The sequence below is a fragment of the Branchiostoma lanceolatum genome, chromosome 5 (genome assembly GCF_035083965.1).
Source record: "Branchiostoma lanceolatum isolate klBraLanc5 chromosome 5, klBraLanc5.hap2, whole genome shotgun sequence".
Taxonomy (NCBI): Eukaryota; Metazoa; Chordata; class Leptocardii; order Amphioxiformes; family Branchiostomatidae; genus Branchiostoma; species Branchiostoma lanceolatum.
In genome coordinates this window covers 15,435,739-15,456,604 of record NC_089726.1, presented here as the reverse complement: position 1 = coordinate 15,456,604, position 20,866 = coordinate 15,435,739, and the positions used below count along the sequence as shown (strand labels likewise).

The following is a 20,866-nucleotide window of genomic DNA, read 5'->3' as shown; positions in this document are numbered from 1 at the left end:
TTCTTTTGAGTCTTAATGTAGTGAGTACTGTCTTGATTTAAAGGAACATTGTTTTCGGAGACCCCCTGAGACGGTCCGTTAAGTAGGTTGTCTAATTTGATTAAAACGCTTCGCGTCAGAAAATGAAAAGTTGCACTAATGTAATGTTTAGGTAGGGGGGATTGTATACAGAAGTTTACATTGTGAAAAGATAAACGAAAACCAAACCCCCTCGAAGCCTGTGGTCGCGAAGGTCGTATCGAAGGTCCGATAGGCCTTTGTTCGCGACGTTATCTGGTAGCATTACCTAAACAAAGTCGTCCACTCGTGACACGATCGCATCGCAACGGAGAGATATTGTTGCAGCTGGTTCATTCTGTAGCGGTTGCGAAGGCAAGGTAACACAGACGCCGGCTAGCAGCGGTCGCGGGAGGGACATTCATTTAGAACTCTTCGGTCTTACCCTCGCGTTTCTAGCCCGCCATGGCTACAGGAATCAGCAATAAGAGCCTGTCCTCGATGACTTTGGAGGGGCGGGTGCTCATGAGCCCACTGGCGAAGAAGTACACGTTTATGGTGCGGTCCTGTCCGCTGAAACACAAGGACAAGATCGGTGACATCCACCCACTACCGCCGATCACTGTTATGCACAACTTAGAAGAGGTAAGGTCCAAATATTTCTATCTGAAACTAATATTCATAATCAGTCTAGATATAACTAACGCGCTTTTGAGAGATGTGGCTTGGAATAAAAATATTTGCAATGTTTTTGTGATATTCTATGACAGAAATGTCTCGTTGTCAGGTGGGTGGATAACAGTTACATGTGGCAGTACATAAACAGGAAGTAGAATGAATCCGATTTGATGTCAAAATTGCAACGTTCTTTTTACCCGCTACTAGCACTGATTTTGAAAGACTCACAGCGAAATCTTTCGCCGATTTTAAACAGCGTTTGAGCGTGATTTTGGTTAGAGCTATGTGCAGAAATCACTGCAAAGGCAACAAGGGTTCAGTGTCAACGGCAGGAATAGTTTTGGACAATGTCATATTGATTCACTCTTTCGACACGCTGTTGCTAACGCAGTATTGTTTAATGTGAGACACTGCAAAAAGCATTTCTAGCAAAAATACATTCCTTTTTTTGCGGGATTTCATTCTACCGTGAATTATTATCGATGTTGACAATAAGTTGTGTTGTATTTCCCATTGACTGCTGCAACAGCGTCCCTTGGAATTCTCATAAAGCATTGTTCCTCAAAAGATTGCACATATTCATAGAAAAAATAATTTATATGTCGAGACATGCGTACCGATCTTTGGCCACAGTTCTACGCCGTCTTAGTCATAATCTTGCAAAGTACGTTCTTCCTTTGTGTTCGACAAACTAAAGGACCACTGAAGAGTGAAACATATTAAGTCATGTATTACATCAGTTAATGTGAAATATCCAGAACTGATTCTCACCAGGGACACTACCTAGCAACAATGATAATGTTTACTGTCGTTTGTTTGTTCGTCAGTTCATCTGATGTTTGCTGAGGCGAGAAAATCAGATCACAAACAAAACTGATAGATAAGAAATATCTTCGATTTTCTATACTCTGTCTCAAGTTAATTTTCCACACGAACAGTGATCAAAGATCACCTTATGAACAAAGTGTCAAGAAACAAAAGGGTTTTAAAGATATAATCTGTTTATTTCAGTCGTTTGTGAACGACAGTATCCGGACCGACACGATGCAGAATTCGCGCTTCTGTCGTCCGAAACGTACGTCAATCATTCGTCCGTACAACGCGCTTCAGGACAAACACGCCACCGCTTACTTCCGCAGCCCCACGGTGAAGGACACTCTGGAGAGGACACTCACCAACAAGGTAAGGTGACAGTGTGTAAAAAATGATTCAATTAAGGAAAAACAGTCGATAGAAATGTTTATGCTTCGCTAAACAATCAAAACAAAGATCTGTCGTCACCTGAGGCATTTTCTTATCATTAAAGAGTCATTTATCAAATAGAGACATCCTCGTCGAAACAGCTGAGGAGATAATTATCACCTTTTTTGATGCGTTAATGATATATTGTCTAGATAAGTAGGTTTCCATATGGATCACCTAAGGCCACAAATTTACAAAAGAGATATATACTCTATCCAAGCTGAAATCGTCATAGTTTTGACCAACTAACTAAGGATTTCAGTAACTACTATTGTTTGAATGGTATCTAGTACGTGTAAAGATCACTTTTTGGTATGTCCTGTAGCGCGCAAAGTATCGTTAGATTGTAAAAACCTGCTTTTTGTTAAGTTATCCATTTGTTGCCAATATTTGATATTGACTACAAGGCCAGGTAGCAGTGAGAAGGTAACTGAGAAGCTGTTTTTTCCGCAAGTTGGGTCCGGGGGAGCAGGAGCGAACAATCGGGGGCCAGCAGCGGCCAAACAACGCTGTGTACCCGTAAACACCCCACGCAGTAACCGATGCCCTTCTCGTGTGATCCTTACCATTCATCCACCCGAGCGCTGTGGTCAAAACATGGGGGCCAACAAAAACTGGACAAAAGATAACATCAACCTCATATGTTGTCCTCCTTTTTCCATCAGTCCCTTCTACGATGAACTCTTTAATCTTTATAAGACAAAGGCTTGATATTGTGTGACAGTTTTCTGTCAACAAACTTCATGTTTAGATAAACATGCTACAGCAATCTTACCTGACCCCTGCCGAGAAATATTCGTGTCAAGGTTTTTAGAAGACTGTATTATTTTATCTTCACGAAAATTACCACCATCAATGCTGAAATGACCTCTAGCACTATCATGTTAGCTGCTACAGTGAACTACAACGTTCTGTTGTCATGTTGCATTTTTTGGTAACGCCAGTAGCCTTTGGAACACAAGAAACGCTTTCGGTCTATCCGATTTTACGCATGTTGACACGGTTTCGCTACGGACCTTTAGGCACCCGGTGGCGCACGAGCTTGGCCGTAATTCCTTTACAGAGCTGGCTTACAGGGTCTTAAACTGAGACGGTAGGGATGAGGACTTGACGCCCCATAGGATATTCACCCGCACGCGCCCATAAGCCTAAATATACTCGGAGTCTTGCCGATTTAAGTCATCCCGACTCTGTGAGTGGTCTAGAGCGCTTGTATCTCTTCACTCTGAACGCGTGTTCCCATGTAGTCTCCAAGAGACCCTTCTTTGGTATAGGAAAATCGCTTGCGTTCGAATAATTTGTCAGGAAGTTTAGCCGGTAAAATATCCCGTAAGCTACCCAGCGGGGCATCGGTTAGGAAATGTGACTGTAGCACGACCCCGGCTTCAGAGCCCGGCCGGGGCCTAGATCGTCTACACCCGCTACGAGACCCGCGGCCCTTGGCCACATCACTGAGGCAATACGTACTGCAGAGACTGATGTTGAATCTACCTTTCCCCTCACAGGAGTTGTGGGAAACCCCGCCCAGCAGGAACATGAACAAGCTGTCCACACGAGGCCGGTCCTTACGGACCCCCACCCCCGCCACACTGGTTCGGATGGAGGAGAACTTCGTGGTAGACAGCATCAAAACCAGCCACGCCGTCACCAAGTACAAACCACTCATCCCGCACTACAACGCTCTGAGGTAAATACCGTTATCCTCGCCAAGATGATTATGTTTTGGGTAGCGTTTGCATGTTTGTGTGTAAATGACCAGCATAACTCGAGAAAGCTTGGATGGATTGTTTTGATTTTTGGTAGGTCGGTAGGTCTTGATGAGAGCTGGAAATTATTAGATTTTGGTCACCTAGCAGCTTGTTACGGTACTGCAGCAGAACTTGCTGTTTTGATATCTCGTTCTGTTCTGGCAAGCTTTTGAAAATGTGCTGGTGCTCTTAATTGGAAGATATATGGATGAAATATTGTAACGTTTTCAGGTCGCCAAGTTTTGCTTTCACACATGCACCCTTTCCACTAAAAAGTCAACAGCCAGAAAACTTAGCAAACTTCAATTTTAACGTCTGCTTGGAAAGTCATTTGTTGTCATTGTTGTCTTAATATTATGAGCTACTAAACTCGGCTCTAGTTAGCGTATTTGCAATTTAGAATGATTCCAAGAATTCTTGGAGATGTAATTAAAAGACCTGTATTCTGGTATCCCAAACTTGTTAGACTGTGATACAGTGGATTTAGAGCGTGTGGAAACATAAAACCGATCTCGGAAGTGTAGCGAGATGCTATAGGCTACTGTAACATCTCTGTTACGCTCCATTCCTGTAATCTCCAAGCAAGTACGTCTCAGTCCCAGTGTCATACGTGTCCTTTTTTGCAGCATTTCATACATCTTTTTAGAACACCGTCACCGAGACTTAACAAGACCCTACATCTGCTTGGAGACGACGTTCTTTTAACTACATTTCGAAATGTTTTACTTTCAGGGACAACCATTCGCAGCACTATTTCCACTTCAAGGGAGTCAAAAGCCTGCTCAAGACTACAGTTGGCGGCCAATAACACCAAGAAACCGACACATTTCGTATAGATGTAAGTATATAGCGTTACTGACAAGTAGACCATTGTTTTATGGAACACTTTCATGTTTGGTCCATACGTTCCGTCGTCATGGACACTTTACAAGGCGTAATCTTGTTTCGTGGCGGCGCCGCATGTAATTTGTGCTAGTTATCACGTATCTCTATGTGTACACGTGCTTTCTAGATCTTCGAAAAAAGAGTCATGCACGTAGTTTAGTCAAACGAAACGTTGTAAATCGTCGCGCTATTTGATAGAGTTGCTTTTACAAAAAAAAAATCTTTAGTCTAGATTTATGATGAGAAATATCAGAATCAACTGCAGGTTTATTTGAATACGTGCTCTAATACAACTTTTACGCTACCATGGCATTATACATCATGTAAGCAATCGATATTGGTGACCGCATATAACTTTATACAAGTCGTGAATGATTCATACGAGGAGGGTTTTTTGATTTGAAAGGAATAAAGGGTTCTTGTCTAGACAAAGTCAAGTTCGTATTGTAAGGTCAAATTTACATAAGCTTTACAACGACCTTCAATGTCATTGTTGGAATAGCGCCGTTTATAAAAAAAAGGAACTAATATAAAAGGACTGCGAACTCATTATATTTTCTATTGACAATGCTACACGCCCGAGCTAAATTTATACACGTTGCCTAGGAGACGGGTACAGTAGCTGAGGGTAGAGTGAGGGGTTGGGTGTCGCGTTGTCTGCACCCACATGGAGACCCTTTGACTTGCATTCACCCATGGTGGCCGGTACGGGGTAACGGAAACCGAGGCGGTTAGGGTCCATGGAGTACAAACACTAGGCTTGCAAGTCAGGAACAATTCACCTGTCCTTAAAACATCAAAACTTCGCGTTCACAAGTCTTGTTCTTATGGCAAAGTTTTATTTTTAGTACATCTGTAACCTCTCTTGTTAGGCCTTGTTAGTTGTAGGAGTACAGTAGGACAATGGGCAAGGAGGCAGTGGCATTGAATGACTATTACATAATGTAACATAAACGGGTTGCAAGCCATAGCTCTAGTCAAGAACCGGAGCTACATGTAGTTCCATGGGGAGGATAACAGTGTACATGGAACCGTTTACCCAGTTGGCTACGGATATTCAAAGGAAGCAACATAAATCTAACACGGGCCCAGAGTATAACAAGCTTAGTCCGTCCAATCGTCATGTTCTTCGTCCAACCACCTGTTAATGATCGGCCAATGAAAAGCCTTGGTGATGAATATATCATCTCGAAACAGATGTAGGGTTCAGCCCAGCGTTTTACGCGTGGTTTGGAGGCATTTTCTTCGTCTTTCCAAGTGATCCGCGTTTTAAAAATCTATTCAGGAGGGAGGCAAAGAGATGAAAACACGGACCACTACATTGACGAAGAAAATGCCTTAAAAACGAACGCGTAAAATACTGACCCGAACCTTACATCTGCTTGGAGATTAGCATACATGTAAAACAACATCAACATCAAACAATGAACCCACATATTGTATTAGACATAAAGATTGAATACACTCGTCATCTAAGAGTCTTCTCTAAGACTAGTAAGAGTGTATCTAATATTTATGTCTAATGTACGAGTCTACCAGGGCATGTTGACTTCTCTCTTTTTCTTGTTTACATGAATTCCACAAAGGTAGTAATATATTTATTTTGTGATCTCTTAAAGGCTTCCTGGACAAATAAGGACAATGGTGACCCAAATATGACTGATGAACTCTGGTCTGGACAGTCTGGAGAAATACACACAACGTGCTTTACTTGCCATCGGAGAAGGGAGATCAACAATCCACAACATCAGAGCAATAAAACAAACAGTGTCCATCGTTGCACCAACTGTAAACAGTGTTCCTGCTACTAGAAGTGTCTTAGCCCCTGTCATGCATTCAGGACCTTCCCATGACTTTGCTCCCGACGACTCCCCAAACAAATTCGTTGCCTGGAATCTATCCTATCCTACCCTGGTGGTTCAACCCTCTGATCGCATCTAAGCAAAATAAGACTTTCCCGACATGGATTTAAAAAAAAAAATCATAATCGGCTGACAGCTTTCGGTGACAAGAAGGCAACCTTGACCAACTCGCAACCACAGATGACCTTGCTCATGACTATCTCCAAACTATGATCTGGAGAAGGTCACCTATGGGTGACAGGGGCTTTAAAATAAGCATCATCACTCGATGGAAAGATAGCCATTAATAACTTTATCAATAGCATTTCTTTTATTCTATTTCCAAGCAGGGTATGGTGTTATGCTTTATGGGTAACAATTGTTTCTACAGCCTACAGAAGAAGCCTGACAGGGACTTCAATGTATTGTTTAGTGTGATGTCCAAACTGTTTTCCTTACAAATATTGGCATCCATTTCAATGGTTATTTACAAACTTATATCACATAATTAAACTTAACTGTACATCAACATACAATGGAAACTGACAGCAAATACACTTTAAATCCAATGTCTTCTTATAGGAATATAAGATAGCATAGTATACTAGTATGTATAACTATAATACTACTATATACATACCTATGGTGCACCATGTAATATACTATAGAGTTAATAGGTGTTTGTAGTGGTAACAGATGTGGATTATATAGTTGGGACAGTTTAGACTTTGTCCCTATATAGCTTGAATGAAAGATACTAGGTGGTATTTACTTTGTGAATTTGCTCGGTAAGTATTTGTCAACGTACTTGAATGAAAGAAGCCCTATCGAAATCCGTCCAGTTTGCAAATGCTGTAGTGTTTAGTTTATGTATGTAGGTGTAGTGGTGGGGAAAAAGGTGTTTTTGAATAAACGTGTGTTTGTGTTATTCTTCTTGTTGTTTGTGGTTACTTAGCAGCGTCACACCCCTAGACTATTTCAGATAACCTTGGACCTGTGTATTTACTGTATCTTTGAGCTATGTGACTTTTGAACTTATTGACAGGGTTAAGCTGTGCAATTTCTTTGCACCAACAAAAGCGGTAATCAAGAAGCAATTAAAAATGCGGGGAGGGGGGCCGTGTGAGAGGTTGAAGGTGAAGCGATGGTGGCCTTCTGTTTATGGTAGGTAACTTAGAATCTAATGTACGTTTTGGGTTGAAAACAAAGCTGTTGCAAAAGACACTTTGATTTCCTGAAACGACTCAGGTGAAAAGGAGTACATAGCTTTGGATAGGGACGTTCTCTGGGATAGGATGTAAAGCAGCGGTCCCATGTTTGAGGAGAGCCACACCTCAAGCACGTCAAAGAAACTACAGTAACTGCACTTGTCAATAACTGATGTGTCCCCCTCAAATGTGTTACAAACATACAATATAAAACAAAGCAGGAAATATATGCAAAGAAGTTGATGAGACTGAAGTAAAAAATGTCCATTCATTAAAAAAATCTTTGCCTCAGGTACTAGTAGTACTTATAGGGAAATGGTATCAGGTTTCGGAAAAGAATTGAAAACAGCACAATTTTGTTCCTTTACAAGATGGCTTATGATTTTTTTTCCACAAGCTGACATTTAGTACACAAGTCACATTCAGGGTTGATATGCAAGCACTGTACAATACGATACTAGTACATTGTATAGATACATTCTTGACACAGGCATAATGATAAATACTAAAACACTATCTTAGCATATTATAAACAAAAAACTGCTTGATCTAGGTATGAATTGATATCAAGCAAGCAACAGCTGTCATAATCTTAGATATATCTTAGATAGACAGAGGAACCTGGCGAGCTGCCACCAAGCTCCCCCATCAGCATGCAAGCACGTCAAACCCCCAGATGATGGGGAAAAGAAGACGCTAAACCGGATAGTGAGTGAGTGACAATGTACACTATAGAATTGCCACCACAATACACTATAGATATAGAGTTGTTTCCAACCTAAGCATTAAAAGATATTACATGTGCATGTATAGAATTGTATATGTTTCACTTTGGCATGTACTATGGTGTAAGCATTCTTCCATTGGACATATGATTGTCCAACAAAACAGAAATTACAAAGAAACAAAATCACATTCACCAACTCATTCACTCACAGATCTGATGAAAATACTTTGAAACAGAAGATAAATTAAAAAGTGAATCCTACAAGTTACAACAATGCATAATATTATGCACTTTCTTCAATACGAGATTCAGTATGAAGATTTTTTTATGTAAGATACTTATCGCCCAAAAGTGATTTATTGTATGTAACATCAGTTGGAGCTTTGAGTAAAAAGTGTCCTGTAGAAAAGGGATATACTTTTGCAAATTCATATTCTTCAGAATGCTGGATTGATAAACATTTAGGTGTTTAGTCATCAGTCAATAGTTTACATTTACAACCAATTATCAACCTTGCAGTTTTGATGACATTCATGTGGAATGTAGAGGAGGAATGTTACCAAAATTCCTCTGCCCCTAAGGTGTTGCCAAAAAAGTTACCTTGACATTGCAAAAGTGGATGGGATTGGGGGTGGGTGTTACTTTTTTACTATTTTCATTTTAGGTTATGAGTTTCTGTTGAGAAAAGACTGACTATTCCACAAGTAATCTATGATTATGTTGATATTGTATTATTTCTGTTGTTCAACAGTTGTGACCATCTTTTTACAGTAAGGCCACACCAACTTAATCTTATGGATGACATCTGCGCGCGCATTGATTTTCGCCTGTTGTAAAAAAAACAACTAAAAAAATCACCTCCTCCAAGGCTACACGGAAGTCCGGAACTTGCTGACTTAGATTGCCGCAAAAGGCTAGCATTGTGCCGGCTTATTGGAAAACTGGGGCGTATTTGTGGATTGGTATGCCATCGATGTTGGCTAGGGGGATTTTGCGTTTGCACAGTTGTGTGAGAGGATCGCGGCGGCCAGCGAGTATCGCCCAGACAATTTCAAACACGACCTATCCAGAGTGGCTCTCACACGTTTCTTTTGCAATAATGAGAGACATGGGAGAGGAATTGAGGGATTGGCAGAGGTTTCACAGTGAGATTTGTGAGCGTAAACCATGGAATGCTTAATATGGAGTTCAATGTCATGTATGTTGAAACTGCCCTTATGGGTGTATATGAGTATTCTCATCTCAGTCATATATCATCCTCAGTCCTTGGAGCCAAATACCTTCTAATAGTATACTTCTTTGGTTGTTCTTGTCAATATATCAAAAATCAATCACTTGCGCTGAGTCTGCTATGATGAACAAGACAACCTACATGTACCTCCTACAAATAAACTGTGTTCTGTGGTTCAATTTGCAATACCAGCTTTGTACTAGTAGTCCTGTGGTTTAGCAGCATTTTTTTTTTCTGGAATTTCTTTTTCTTTGCCCGTGCGCATTAGTTTTGGGGTCTCCAGAGGATGTCATCCATAAAATCAAGTTGGTGTGGCCTAAGTTGAATGTCTAAGGCAAAAAGTACATGTAAAGTATCACCCAAAGCTGTATGTTTTTTTTTTTTTTTTTTAAATCTTGATTCGTCTCCCGAGATAGGCAGTGGTCACTTGTTGCATGACGACCAGGGCCAGAATGGCTGGACAGCACAAACACACCACCCACAGTATCCCCTCCACTTCCCGTGAGAACCAGTTTGAATTAATGCCCAGCGCTAGACTACCACACGCTAGGGCATACCCTAACAACCCAAATGTAGCATGGTACATCTTCAACTGTGCCAGGGTCATCCAGCTTTTCAACAACTTTGGATACAGCAAGTTTATTCCCCCCATGGATTGCACAACAGAATAGACAACTGTTGTTACGCCAATGAGTCCGTGCCATGAGACGAAGTGGTCCTTGCCCATTCGCTCCTTGTTGAGGTAGATGGCCATGAGCCCTCCAACTGCGCAGACAACAGCGCCAGCTTGCAGGATCCAGTGGAAGCGCACCTTGGACTTTCGCATGGCATTGATCATCAGTGAGCTCTCAGGAGAGAACATCAGTATAGCCTCTGTCATCAAGAGCCCATACTAATAAAAAGAGGATAGATTTTGTTGTCATCTCCCTTTCTTTTCTTGCAGACACAGTAACATACCTTTGAAAAGCAAACAGTGCTAAATCATCTTGATCAGTTGATGACATACAAATGTGACTTGCCAAGATACTACACTACATGTATTTGCTTTTATGGCTTTTCAAAAGTAGGTTTTTCGGAAACTGCTGAGACTTGTGGAAATGTGTATGTTAATTGAATACTAGAAATAGCATCAGTGTTGACTTCAATCAGAAAATATTGTATTTTGGTGTCCTTGTTGTCATAAGGAATACATTAGGAACACAGTAACAGACACCAAGTGTCTACTAATGTATGTACAAATGTAATGATGAACCATACTCACTCCAATCACCATCAGAGTTGGGTGCCAGGAAAATAAACCTGAAGACAAACAGAAATCACTGTCTTAACAAGATTGATGACAAGAAATATAATGTTAATTACAGTTGTGTATTTCATGTATAATATCATAAGCTTTTGAATTGAGAGTAGAGAGAATGATAATCAATATCTTTTAGAATTGTATTTTTTAAGCTTCCTTGATTGGACATCATCCATTCGGATTCAGAGGGTCAATCATATGATTGGTTATGAATATTTCACACACCGGTAAGTTTTATCAAGGATGTCAAAATAATTTTAACCTCCTTGGTTTTATGACATATCCCCATCAGGCCACACTGATTCAGCCTAGCGCCTACAGGTCGTTTACCTTTGAACTCCCTATCTTTGAACTCCCTCCCTATGACGTGTAATCCGAACAAAAATTCGGAAATGTAAATAACTTAGAGGTTTAAATGACAAAAAATCAATAAAGAAGTGAGGCTATCAGCATCTTTTGTCAGTATCTTATCCTCAGCTGTCAAAATTATCTACCGTTAATCAATAAGTTACACGTAAACATGGAAGATGCCCCTCCCACATACAAACACACTGAAAATGGTTAAAAACAGTGAATCTACGCGTCTTACTGGAGCCAGGCCATGCTGTGTACAGAACTACAGCGGCAAGAATGACGGCGGCGGCGTGAGCAACCATCCCGAGAGCGAACGATCGACGAGAACAAGTCGCAGAGCTGAGGCAAAAATCTCTTCTTTCCTGATTTGAGCTTTCCGCCATATGCAATGCACCCACTGCGCAGGCTCAAGGGTGTGTTAGAGAGATCAAGGATACTGGTTGAGCAATTATCAACGTTTACATAAAAACTGTTGCCATTTGTCATACTGAAACAACTCCTTGAGCTTCCTTTTGTACTTAGAATGAAACTGACTTGATATAAAGGAAGCATTTGTATGCATTGGATTCTTTTACGTGCAAAAACTGTGTAAATCAATGGACGAGACAGACTCCCCCATGGACACCCTCAAGAGGCCATGAATTGGGCGTTTCAAAGTCCACTTTTGAGCTCATTGCACAACATTTTGTGCTTTCTACAAAGTTTGTCGGAGAAAGGTAAAGGGGAATGAATATTTGACTTCACAAAAAGCAAAAGCACCACCAAGTTTGTCGATTTTAATCTAATATTTCAGAGTTTGTTATCAGAGTTTTGTCAGCTCAAATAGATTAAATAGAGCCACGCTACAGGGTCCTTGATAAGCAGCGTTTGGGACTGACCCAGTATATATCTTAAAACGTGCCTGCCTTATTTGAACATTTGTGTCAATAAAATATATACTTAAATCCTGCCATGGGATATAAAAATCATACTTTTCAATAGATAAAAATTTTGAAGGATTGCTTGAGGCTTTGCTACGAAAAAAGCGAGCGATATAGTGCACAATTTATCAGGCACAAAAAAGTTATACAAGCCTGAGCTCTATGCAGATGAGTACACGTTAGTCCTCGCTGGCGTGCACTGATCGCCACCCCGGACGAAGGTGTCTTCATCGAGCCATCTTTCTTCCGAAATGTTGGACAAATTCAACTTTACATCGGCGCATTTTACCCTAGATTATTTCTACCAGTCGTTAAGGCTAGTTTGGTCGCATTTTTGGATTTTTTGCGCGCGATTTGTTGATTTATTTTCTGTCTCTTTTTGTCTGGCAGGGAGTTGGAAAACATGGCTGCCCCAGAGCAAGTCCAGCAGGCTGTGCGCCCAGCAGGAAGGGTCTTCGATCCCGTGGCCCACGGCTTGGACAAATCTTTCCGACTCACTCGCTTCGCAGACCTGAAGGGATGATGTTGCAAGGTCCCTCAAGAGGTTCTGCTCAACCTCTTAGAGGGACTGCAAAATCAGTCGATCCCCGAGGAGCAGGGGCAGTTTTTGCCGCCCCATTTCGCTCCTATAGGTGGGAAATTTCCCCTTCGTTTGGGTCTTGCTTAGCGCAGTGCTTACACGTTCCGCTAGAGGGGGTGCGTGAGCTGTATGTTGCACCTAACCGTCCTTTGTACCTGGGAGACGCGGACAACCTGCATGCCTTCGCCAGCCGTGAAAGATTCCTCTTTTAAAAGTCTTCCACACGAAGACTGCCATAGGACTGATAATGACGATATACCCTTTGTAAACCAGTGCATCTTTTGGGTATCAAATTTTTGCCGGGTGTAGCTTGGCTTAGGCACGGGCATGTGAATTTGAAATTTATTTTCCAAGGTAGAATAATTTGATTTGCCCCCCTCCCCAAGGTAGCTACATATTGGGCATGTTCAGAATGTGTTGAAAGATGATATTATTTTATCATGTGTGTCTTTAAGGAGATCTGTTAAAAAAATTGATTCCACTCTCGACTGTACATGTTTAACTTTGGGAGTCTGCATGCTATTTTCTGTAAGGCGTCGGCAGCCTATTTTTATTTCCTGTAATTCATAGGGAAAGTCGTCTTTTTCACGTAATTCGTAGCGAGACGACCACATTTTGCGTAAACGCCTTCCTTGATTTTAGCGTAATAACATGGGGTTCTGAATTCAGCGTAAAGCATTGTCAGCACAAAGGAGTATTGAATATGAGGTAAAATATGCACGGTTAGAGAGGGTGAGATAATTTTTGTAGTAGAGATTGTAGGGTGAGGATTGTTATCAGTTTTTTGAGAGCTAACTCCTGTAGTTCCATCTCCTGTCACCAGGCATCGGCATGGACAGTTGCGTGGTCCCCCTGCGCCAAGGTGGACTCTCCCTGGTGCAAACTACAGACTTCTTCTACCCACTAGTTGATGACCCTTACATGCAGGTACAGTGTCTTTGACGAGGATGTGATGATGACATGTTGTTTGTTTGCATTGCAAAACCGACAAGGCGTAACATACTAGTCCAGCAAATTTGTATCTGTTGTGGAGATTGACTCGGCAACAGTAAGAAGTTTAAAACAGCTGCATGAGACCAGACCAAGGAGGTTTTATATAAAACCTCCTTGACCAGACTGATACTGGGTTTCGTTTGTTGTACCTATGATGATACTCATGCACCACACTGAGCTGTTGGTTGAAGAAGAAACTCACACCACACCACAGAATCTGAGGTACAAGGAAAAAACTGAAACAGAAAGGCAATGATTTTCAAGAAGTATGCTTTTGTTAAGAAACTCTATCATGTTTATTCCCCAATTGGCGACAACTGTATAAGCCCATTCGTACATTCGAGTGCGCATGTACAGTGCCAAAGGTAAAGGCCCCTGGCTAGTAAACAGTTCTGTCTCGAGCATTGCTCATTTTTGCATAATGCTCAGACAGTTTTTGTTTACGTCTCTGGCCTTCACCTTTGAGTTTGACACTGCACATGCGTACTCAAACCTACGAATGGGCTTATAGATGTTGTATAAGTTATGGTGTATGATTATCTTGCTGACTCTTTATTATAGGATTCAGCAGTCCCAAAGAATTACAAAATCCGCAGGTAATTCAATCTTTGCCAGGAGTACTCCAGAGTATTAAGCTTTCAGTTCAAGCTGCACACAGTCTTTGATATCTATACCAACATATATCCCATGATTTTGTCTGGGTACTACAGGGAAAGATCGCGTGTGCGAACGTGCTGAGCGACCTGTACGCCATGGGTGTGAAGACGTGTGATAACATGCTGATGTTGCTGGGAGTGAGCAACAAGATGTCAGACAAGGAGAGGGACACAGTGGTGCCACTCATCATCAGGGGCTTCAAGGTCAGCACAGTTTTCTGCTGGGGTGCGAAGGCTGAGCTCCAAATATTGTCAATTCAGTTGTTTTTGCAGGGACTTTTTCGGTGTAGAAGGGGAAATGAGGTACTGTAAATGCAGAAATGTTGGCGGTTTTCATGGCGACCGTTTCACTGTAAACTTAAAGCCACTGCAAACATTTGTGTCCAATACTGTAGCAGTATGGGACTATAGCGCTGCCGCAAACTTAAAACCACAGCGAACACTAATAATATAATAATAGCGCGACATAAAAACCATGCAAACTTAGATGCATTTACAGTATTCCCTGTGTTTCAAGTTCATGGTACCATTCTGTAGTGTAGTACAGTAGTGATACATTGGAAATACATTTTCACAGTCGCAGTGAAAATGTGACTGTGCAAACTAGCCACTACAACATTTCAAGATTTACAATACCCATCTCTAAAAATTTTTGATATTGCAATTTTTGACCTCTAATTTACGAACCTAATTTGCTATTCTGAACTCTAACTCTGTTTATGATTTTGAGAGGCTATGTCTAAAAGTAAAACATCCCTAAGCAATATACAACATGAAGCAGGCTTTTAGCTAGAAATAAAAAAGAGGGAGTCCAAAGTTGTTGTGATTGCAAATGTAAAGCGCGGCGAAGCTGCGCGGCGCCGAAGGCGCCGTGGCGAGCGCCGAAGGCGCGAGTTTCTTAGGGGGGTCCGGGGGCATTCCCCCCCGGAAAATTTTGAAATAATGATGCTCTCAAATGCTATTTCCTGCATTTTGAGGGGCAAATTTTGTGGAATACAGCCTAGTATATTCCTTGGGTAGAACATCATTTTTGTATGTATATTAAGGCTGGAGGGAGGGAGGCATGTGCACATTGCAGGGGTTGAGATTGGATGTGGAAGACCAACTAAAAATGTGAAGAAAGGAAAAATTCAGCCAGGTTAACCTTCTTTAATTTGTTACTCAAGTTTACCTTAAACTTGTGACATGTTGACCTGAGCATATATTTACTTCTACAACTAGACTACAAGAAAAATTAATTTAAGAAAGAATACTTAGAACATGTTGACCTGAGCATGCACTTTCTTTACTGCAACATTTAAAGTTCACTGTAAGAAAACTTAAAATATTTTGACCTGACCAAACACTTTTCTTTACCTAACTGCAATAAGAACTGTGGTATTCAAGAATACTTAGAACATGTAGACCTGACCAAACACTTTTCTTTACTGCAACAAGAAAAGTTTACTTTAGGAATACTAAGAACATGTTGACTTGAACATGCACAAAACACTTTTCTTTACTTTACTTTACTGCTACAAGAAAAGTTTACTTTAGGAATACTAAGAACATGTTGACCTGAGAATACACAAAACACTTTTCTTTATTTTACTGCTACAAGAAAAGTTTACTTTAGGAATACTAAGAACATGTTGACCTGAGAATACACAAAACACTTTTCTTTACTTTACTTTACTGCTACAAGAAAAGTTTACTTTAGGAATACTAAGAACATGTTGACCTGAGCATGCACCTACTGCAACATTGAAAGTTCACTGTAAGAATACCTGACAAAATACTTTTCTTTACTTTACTTTACTTTACTGCTACAAGAAAAGTTTACTTTAAGAATACTTAGCACATGTTGACCTGAGAATACACTTTCTTTACTGCAAGTGAAACAAGAAAAGTTACCTGTGAGAGTTACTGCTATGATAGTACAGTAAAACAAGTTAATCTTTAAGCTACTTTAATCTCAAAAACTACAAGCGCCTGGGGGCCAGGAGATACTCTTCTCTATGAAAGAAAAAAGAAGAAAAAAAAGAAGAAAAAAAAGTTTTAAAAAGTTATTATTTCAATGAAACCTTATTAGCGTCAACTGTAAATATGTATATAGTGGGAATGAAGTAAACATCTCTGCACAAAAACATCCATTTATCGATCTTTTGAAAGTACAGACTTCCTCTAATTCAAAGGAATCATACAAATTTTGACCCCTGTTCCGCTATGTTATCGGCATGTGCGCCCCCCTCCCCACTACAGTTATCGCCAGTTGCACGGTGCCGGCGTTTTTGTAGCTGTTTTTCCGCCGATTTACCGACAGTTATTGCCACCAAAGAAGCCACAAAAACATCCGAAATGCCTTCAAAATACCCCTATAGTTTATCGGACTTTCTGTCACCTTTGTAAACAACGGGAAAAGTTCCAAGCTTACCTTCACTTTTTCCCGCGCAAGGGTAAAGGGACGTCCACTATATTCCACCAATAACAGCGCCCGGGCACATTGCGTCACTGAAAATTGGCCAATGCGATGCAAGTCTCGCCTTTCGCGAGATGTAATCTACGCGTGGTTTCGCGAGACTTCATCGGAAAAGAAACATGGCGGACGATCGAAGCGACGAAGCGGCTGAATCGGCGAATTTTCATCGCATTCAGCTAAGTTACCGGGGAAAAAACGGGGCGAAAATAGCGAAAATAAACGGGCGTCTTGAGGGCGTCTTGCCTAAAAGTAGGGCGTCCAATTTCTATTATTTTCAGAACAGCGCGTCCAGATGACGCCCTGACGCCTCTCTGCCTAAAAGCCTGACATGAAGTAAAGGTGCTGCACTACTTCGTTATAATGTCAGCAAACCTTTTGACCGTGCTGTAAATTTCTGGGGAAAGCCCTGCAAAATGTATAGTTTTGACACTGATCTCACGACTTGTCCGTACCTGTGATGATACACATGCACCACACTGAACTGTTGGTTGAAGAAGAAACTCACACCACACCACAGAATCTGAGGTACAAGGACATATTTCTTTACATTTTTTAAAGAAGTGTTTCTGATCATTGTTTCTGATCTTTCATACTGGTACTGCAATGTAAATGTCGTTCACTCCAGGACCTTGCAGAAGAAGCCGGCACCATGGTACAGGGAGGGCAGACTGTTCTCAACCCGTGGGTCACTATCGGTGGGGTGGCCACAACTGTCTGTCCACCCAATGAATTCATCGAGTAAGTCCTGAATCTAACTGTACCAGGCTTTGCCCTGCATAATTTGACGGAATCTAGTAGCTAATACTGAAGAAAAATCTCCAAGCAGATGTATGGGTAGAAAATTGTTCTGATGTGTTATTTTTATCCTTTAGAGAACTGTCAGAAAAAACACAGCAGATCAGAAAATGTTACCCCCAGCATTTGCTTTGAGATTAAAATTATGGCTATTTCGTCATCTTGACAGATAGAATTGGCATGTCAGGCATAAAAGTGCCTCTGACTCTGAGGCGTCACCAAAAAAGGCCAAGACTAAGTATGAGTTTGCTAACATGATGTTGGGCTGGGGAAAAACCCTGTAGCACAACTCTTCAATACAATAGAAGTAAGAAGAGCTAGTAATGGTCTAAAAACTGTTTCAGTCATTGGATCATCAGTAGTTTTTACTTCTCAAAAGTGAGAACGTTTGTCCCATATGATGAGAGTTTCTTCCCTGACAAAATAGTGGAGGTAAACTGATTTAATGAGCCTGATGGGACTTAGTGTATAAAGATGACAAAAGTTTGAAAACTGTATCTTGGTTAACGTTAGACCTCATGTTCTGTTTCCCAGGCCTGGTAACGCAGTCGTTGGTGACGTGCTCGTTCTGACCAAGCCTCTTGGCACGCAGGTCGCAGTCAACGCTCACCAGTGGTTGGACGAGGTACGTTTTGTACAAACCTCTGATTATACAAGGTTCTGATTTTGACACTTGTCTTTTTATAGTTATATTGTCTGTACCTATGATGATACTCATGCACCACACTGAACTGTTGGTTGAAGAAGAAACTCACACCACACCACAGAATCTGAGGTACAAGGAAACAACATATTTCCTGGTTTAGTTTCAAGAGCAAAACAATAAGGACTACTCTAAACAGAATGAATGTTCTGTTCCTTCCAGCCTGAGAGGTGGAACCGGATCCGTCTGGTTGTGTCAGAAGAGGACGTGGAGATGTCGTATCAGGTGTCCATGTTCCTGATGTCCAAGCTGAACAGGACAGGTACGGACATCTCTGTCTACAGTCTAGAGTAGGGCTGTGTACTGGTACACTGTACATGAAAAATTATCTGTCAATAGTCTAGAGTAGTGCTATGTAGCAGTACACTGTACATGAAACATTGTTTAGGTACAGGTCCATACTTGAACATCTTTTGTACATGTACGAACTAAAAGACTAGTGGGTACAGTTTTTAAAACAAGATAGTTAAACCCCGTCTTAAAGAGGACAATGTAGCATTTGAAGATTAGGAAAACCTGTAAAATACTTCTGGTTTGAGATGAATACAATGTATGTAAATCCTCAGTCATTCAAAGATGACAATCTACTTCTAGAAAAGTCAGTTGGCTTCACTTTTAATTTACAAATAATTGGCTTATAACTATAAATAAGTTGCTGTACCTGCACCTGGAATTGTATGTGTACAGCCCCACAGTAGGAAACATTACAGCAAGTACTCAAGCTCTAACTTATGTTTGAAGTTTTGTCCCATGTGATGATAATATCCTTCCTGACAAACAGCTGGAGGTCTTACTGATTTAATGAGCCTGATGGGACTTAGTGTTATCTAATATTGTTTTGGAAAACATCAGAAGCTTTGAGACGTGTTGATTTAACTCTACCTCTCCTTGCAGCTGCAAAATTGATGCACAAGTACAACGCACACGGCGCCACAGACATCACGGGATTCGGACTCCTGGGCCACGCCAAGAACCTCGTCCAACACCAGAAGAACGAGGTCTCCTTCACGATCCACAACCTCCCCATCATCGCCAAGATGGCCGCCGTGGCGAAGGCGTGCGGGAACATGTTCCAGCTTCTACAGGGGTACTCTGCCGAAACGTCAGGTCGGTACATGGTGGTTCAGGTTTTTACTAATTCCCGGTACCTGTGATGACACTCATGCACCACACTGAACAGTTGGTTGAATGAGAAACTCACACCACACCCAAAAGTCTGAGGTACAACATGCTCATCCGATCATTCATGTATTATAGCAGTCCTTTTGGGAGGAAGGGGGGCATTTACTTCTTTTCCCCAGTTATGATTACTTCCCTCACTTTTTTGTTATTATCTTTGTGCAATTTTGAATGCTTCCATTCAAGTTCTCCCGGTTGGTATTTGCTTAAAAAAACTATTTCGAATTGAAGGAAACAAGTCCTTGTTTGATTCACTGGTATAGCAAGCCACCATACATGTATACCCGTGGCCATATGTAACCCAGGTATACTCTGACAATGGGTATGTTCTGGCCTACTACACCTGTAACATAAACAGTCACTGCTGCATGCATGCAAAACAATATGTAGGGCATTGTGCACTGATACTAATACACATTGTTTCTTCCATAGGAGGATTGTTGATCTGCCTTCCCCGCGAGCAGGCCGCGTCCTTCTGCAAGGACATCGAGAGCGAAGATGGCCTCCAGTCCTGGATCATCGGCATCGTGGAGAAGGGCCAGCGCAAGGCTCGCATCATTGACAAACCTAGAGTTATCGAAGTTACCCCAAAGATAGAGTAGATTTTGTAGTTTTAACCACTTTATAATTATCAAAAAAGGGATCACAGGAGGAAAGAACTTGTAAGAGGAGGGAAGATACCGGTAGTGTTAGGAAAGTCTGCCCCTGATCAGCGGTCTATTTTTGTAGGAGCTCAGGCGTACTTAATTCTACATGTTGCCATGTACCACTGTGTCACTTGTGCACCTTTTTAATGGTAGAAGAGAATCAATGTTCAGCCCACGTCCATAAGACTCTTATACTGGCTATACGTGCTACATATCCTTGCATGGCAAGCATGCACAGGGAGCTAGGCATTCCATAAGTACTGAGAGTTGCATGCCTATGTAAGAGCAGGGTGTTAGAAGTTGTAACCAATGTTTTCCTAATGATACGTGTTGTACAATATTTGTAGTAGCAGGAGTAGAAAAACACACCTCTGCACGAAAAGCAGCGGCCATGCCGACTACTGTATCTTTACCACGGCTGTTTCTCAGGGTTGAGCAGCCCTTATAAAAACAGCTTGGAGACAGACGCAAGTGGTCGTTGGACTGCCCTGTCCCCCCTGCTGGCTATTTGAATGAAACCGGCCTCTGGAAACACCTGCTGGTGGAGGAGGCTGGTAGATGGTATGATAGACAGTGGGGCAGGCAGGCTGTCCAACACAATGGCCACAATCACTTGAGTACTACTTGTTATAAGCTGTAATTTCCACCATTTTCAGATGTTATAAATATAAGTGTAAGTTGTCCTGTTACTAACAGTCAATAAAGAAGTCTTTGGAACACCTGA

The 20,866-nt window shown here is 41.4% G+C and overlaps 3 protein-coding genes and 1 non-coding gene across 6 annotated transcripts; 3 read left to right on the top strand and 1 right to left on the bottom strand.

Moving 5' to 3' along the window:
• Nucleotides 1-135: 135 nt before the first annotated feature.
• Nucleotides 136-7,319, top strand: LOC136435416 (uncharacterized). The gene is made up of 5 exons (XM_066428888.1): nucleotides 136-642; nucleotides 1,687-1,857; nucleotides 3,423-3,604; nucleotides 4,398-4,503; nucleotides 6,170-7,319. The coding sequence occupies exons 1-4, from the start codon at nucleotides 463-465 to the stop codon at nucleotides 4,471-4,473; spliced, it is 609 nt and encodes a 202-aa protein (XP_066284985.1). The 5' UTR covers nucleotides 136-462; the 3' UTR covers nucleotides 4,474-4,503; nucleotides 6,170-7,319.
• Nucleotides 7,320-9,366: 2,047 nt separating this feature from the next.
• On the bottom strand, nucleotides 9,367-11,661 carry LOC136435415 (transmembrane reductase CYB561D2-like). Its single transcript, XM_066428887.1, has 3 exons — nucleotides 11,447-11,661; nucleotides 10,819-10,856; nucleotides 9,367-10,449 (listed from the first exon to the last, which is right to left on the bottom strand). Exons 1-3 carry the CDS (start codon nucleotides 11,592-11,594, stop codon nucleotides 9,946-9,948), a joined length of 690 nt encoding a protein of 229 aa, XP_066284984.1. The 5' UTR covers nucleotides 11,595-11,661; the 3' UTR covers nucleotides 9,367-9,945.
• A 579-nt stretch (nucleotides 11,662-12,240) lies between these two features.
• Nucleotides 12,241-20,866, top strand: LOC136435411 (inactive selenide, water dikinase-like protein). 3 transcript variants are annotated; one of them, XM_066428883.1, is made up of 9 exons: nucleotides 12,241-12,352; nucleotides 12,522-12,763; nucleotides 13,535-13,638; nucleotides 14,415-14,564; nucleotides 17,444-17,556; nucleotides 18,148-18,238; nucleotides 18,479-18,578; nucleotides 19,211-19,423; nucleotides 19,928-20,866. In XM_066428883.1, exons 3-9 carry the CDS (start codon nucleotides 13,543-13,545, stop codon nucleotides 20,095-20,097), a joined length of 933 nt encoding a protein of 310 aa, XP_066284980.1. In that variant the 5' UTR covers nucleotides 12,241-12,352; nucleotides 12,522-12,763; nucleotides 13,535-13,542; the 3' UTR covers nucleotides 20,098-20,866. The 3 variants fall into 3 exon arrangements, with proteins under 3 accessions (XP_066284980.1, XP_066284979.1, XP_066284981.1); XM_066428882.1 differs by having other exon boundaries at nucleotides 12,257-12,384; XM_066428884.1 differs by lacking the exons at nucleotides 12,241-12,352; nucleotides 12,522-12,763 and adding an exon at nucleotides 12,834-13,065.
• LOC136436013 (small nucleolar RNA SNORD57) lies at nucleotides 18,006-18,071 on the top strand. Its single transcript, XR_010755989.1, has one exon. It is a non-coding gene; the product is annotated as a small nucleolar RNA SNORD57 (small nucleolar RNA).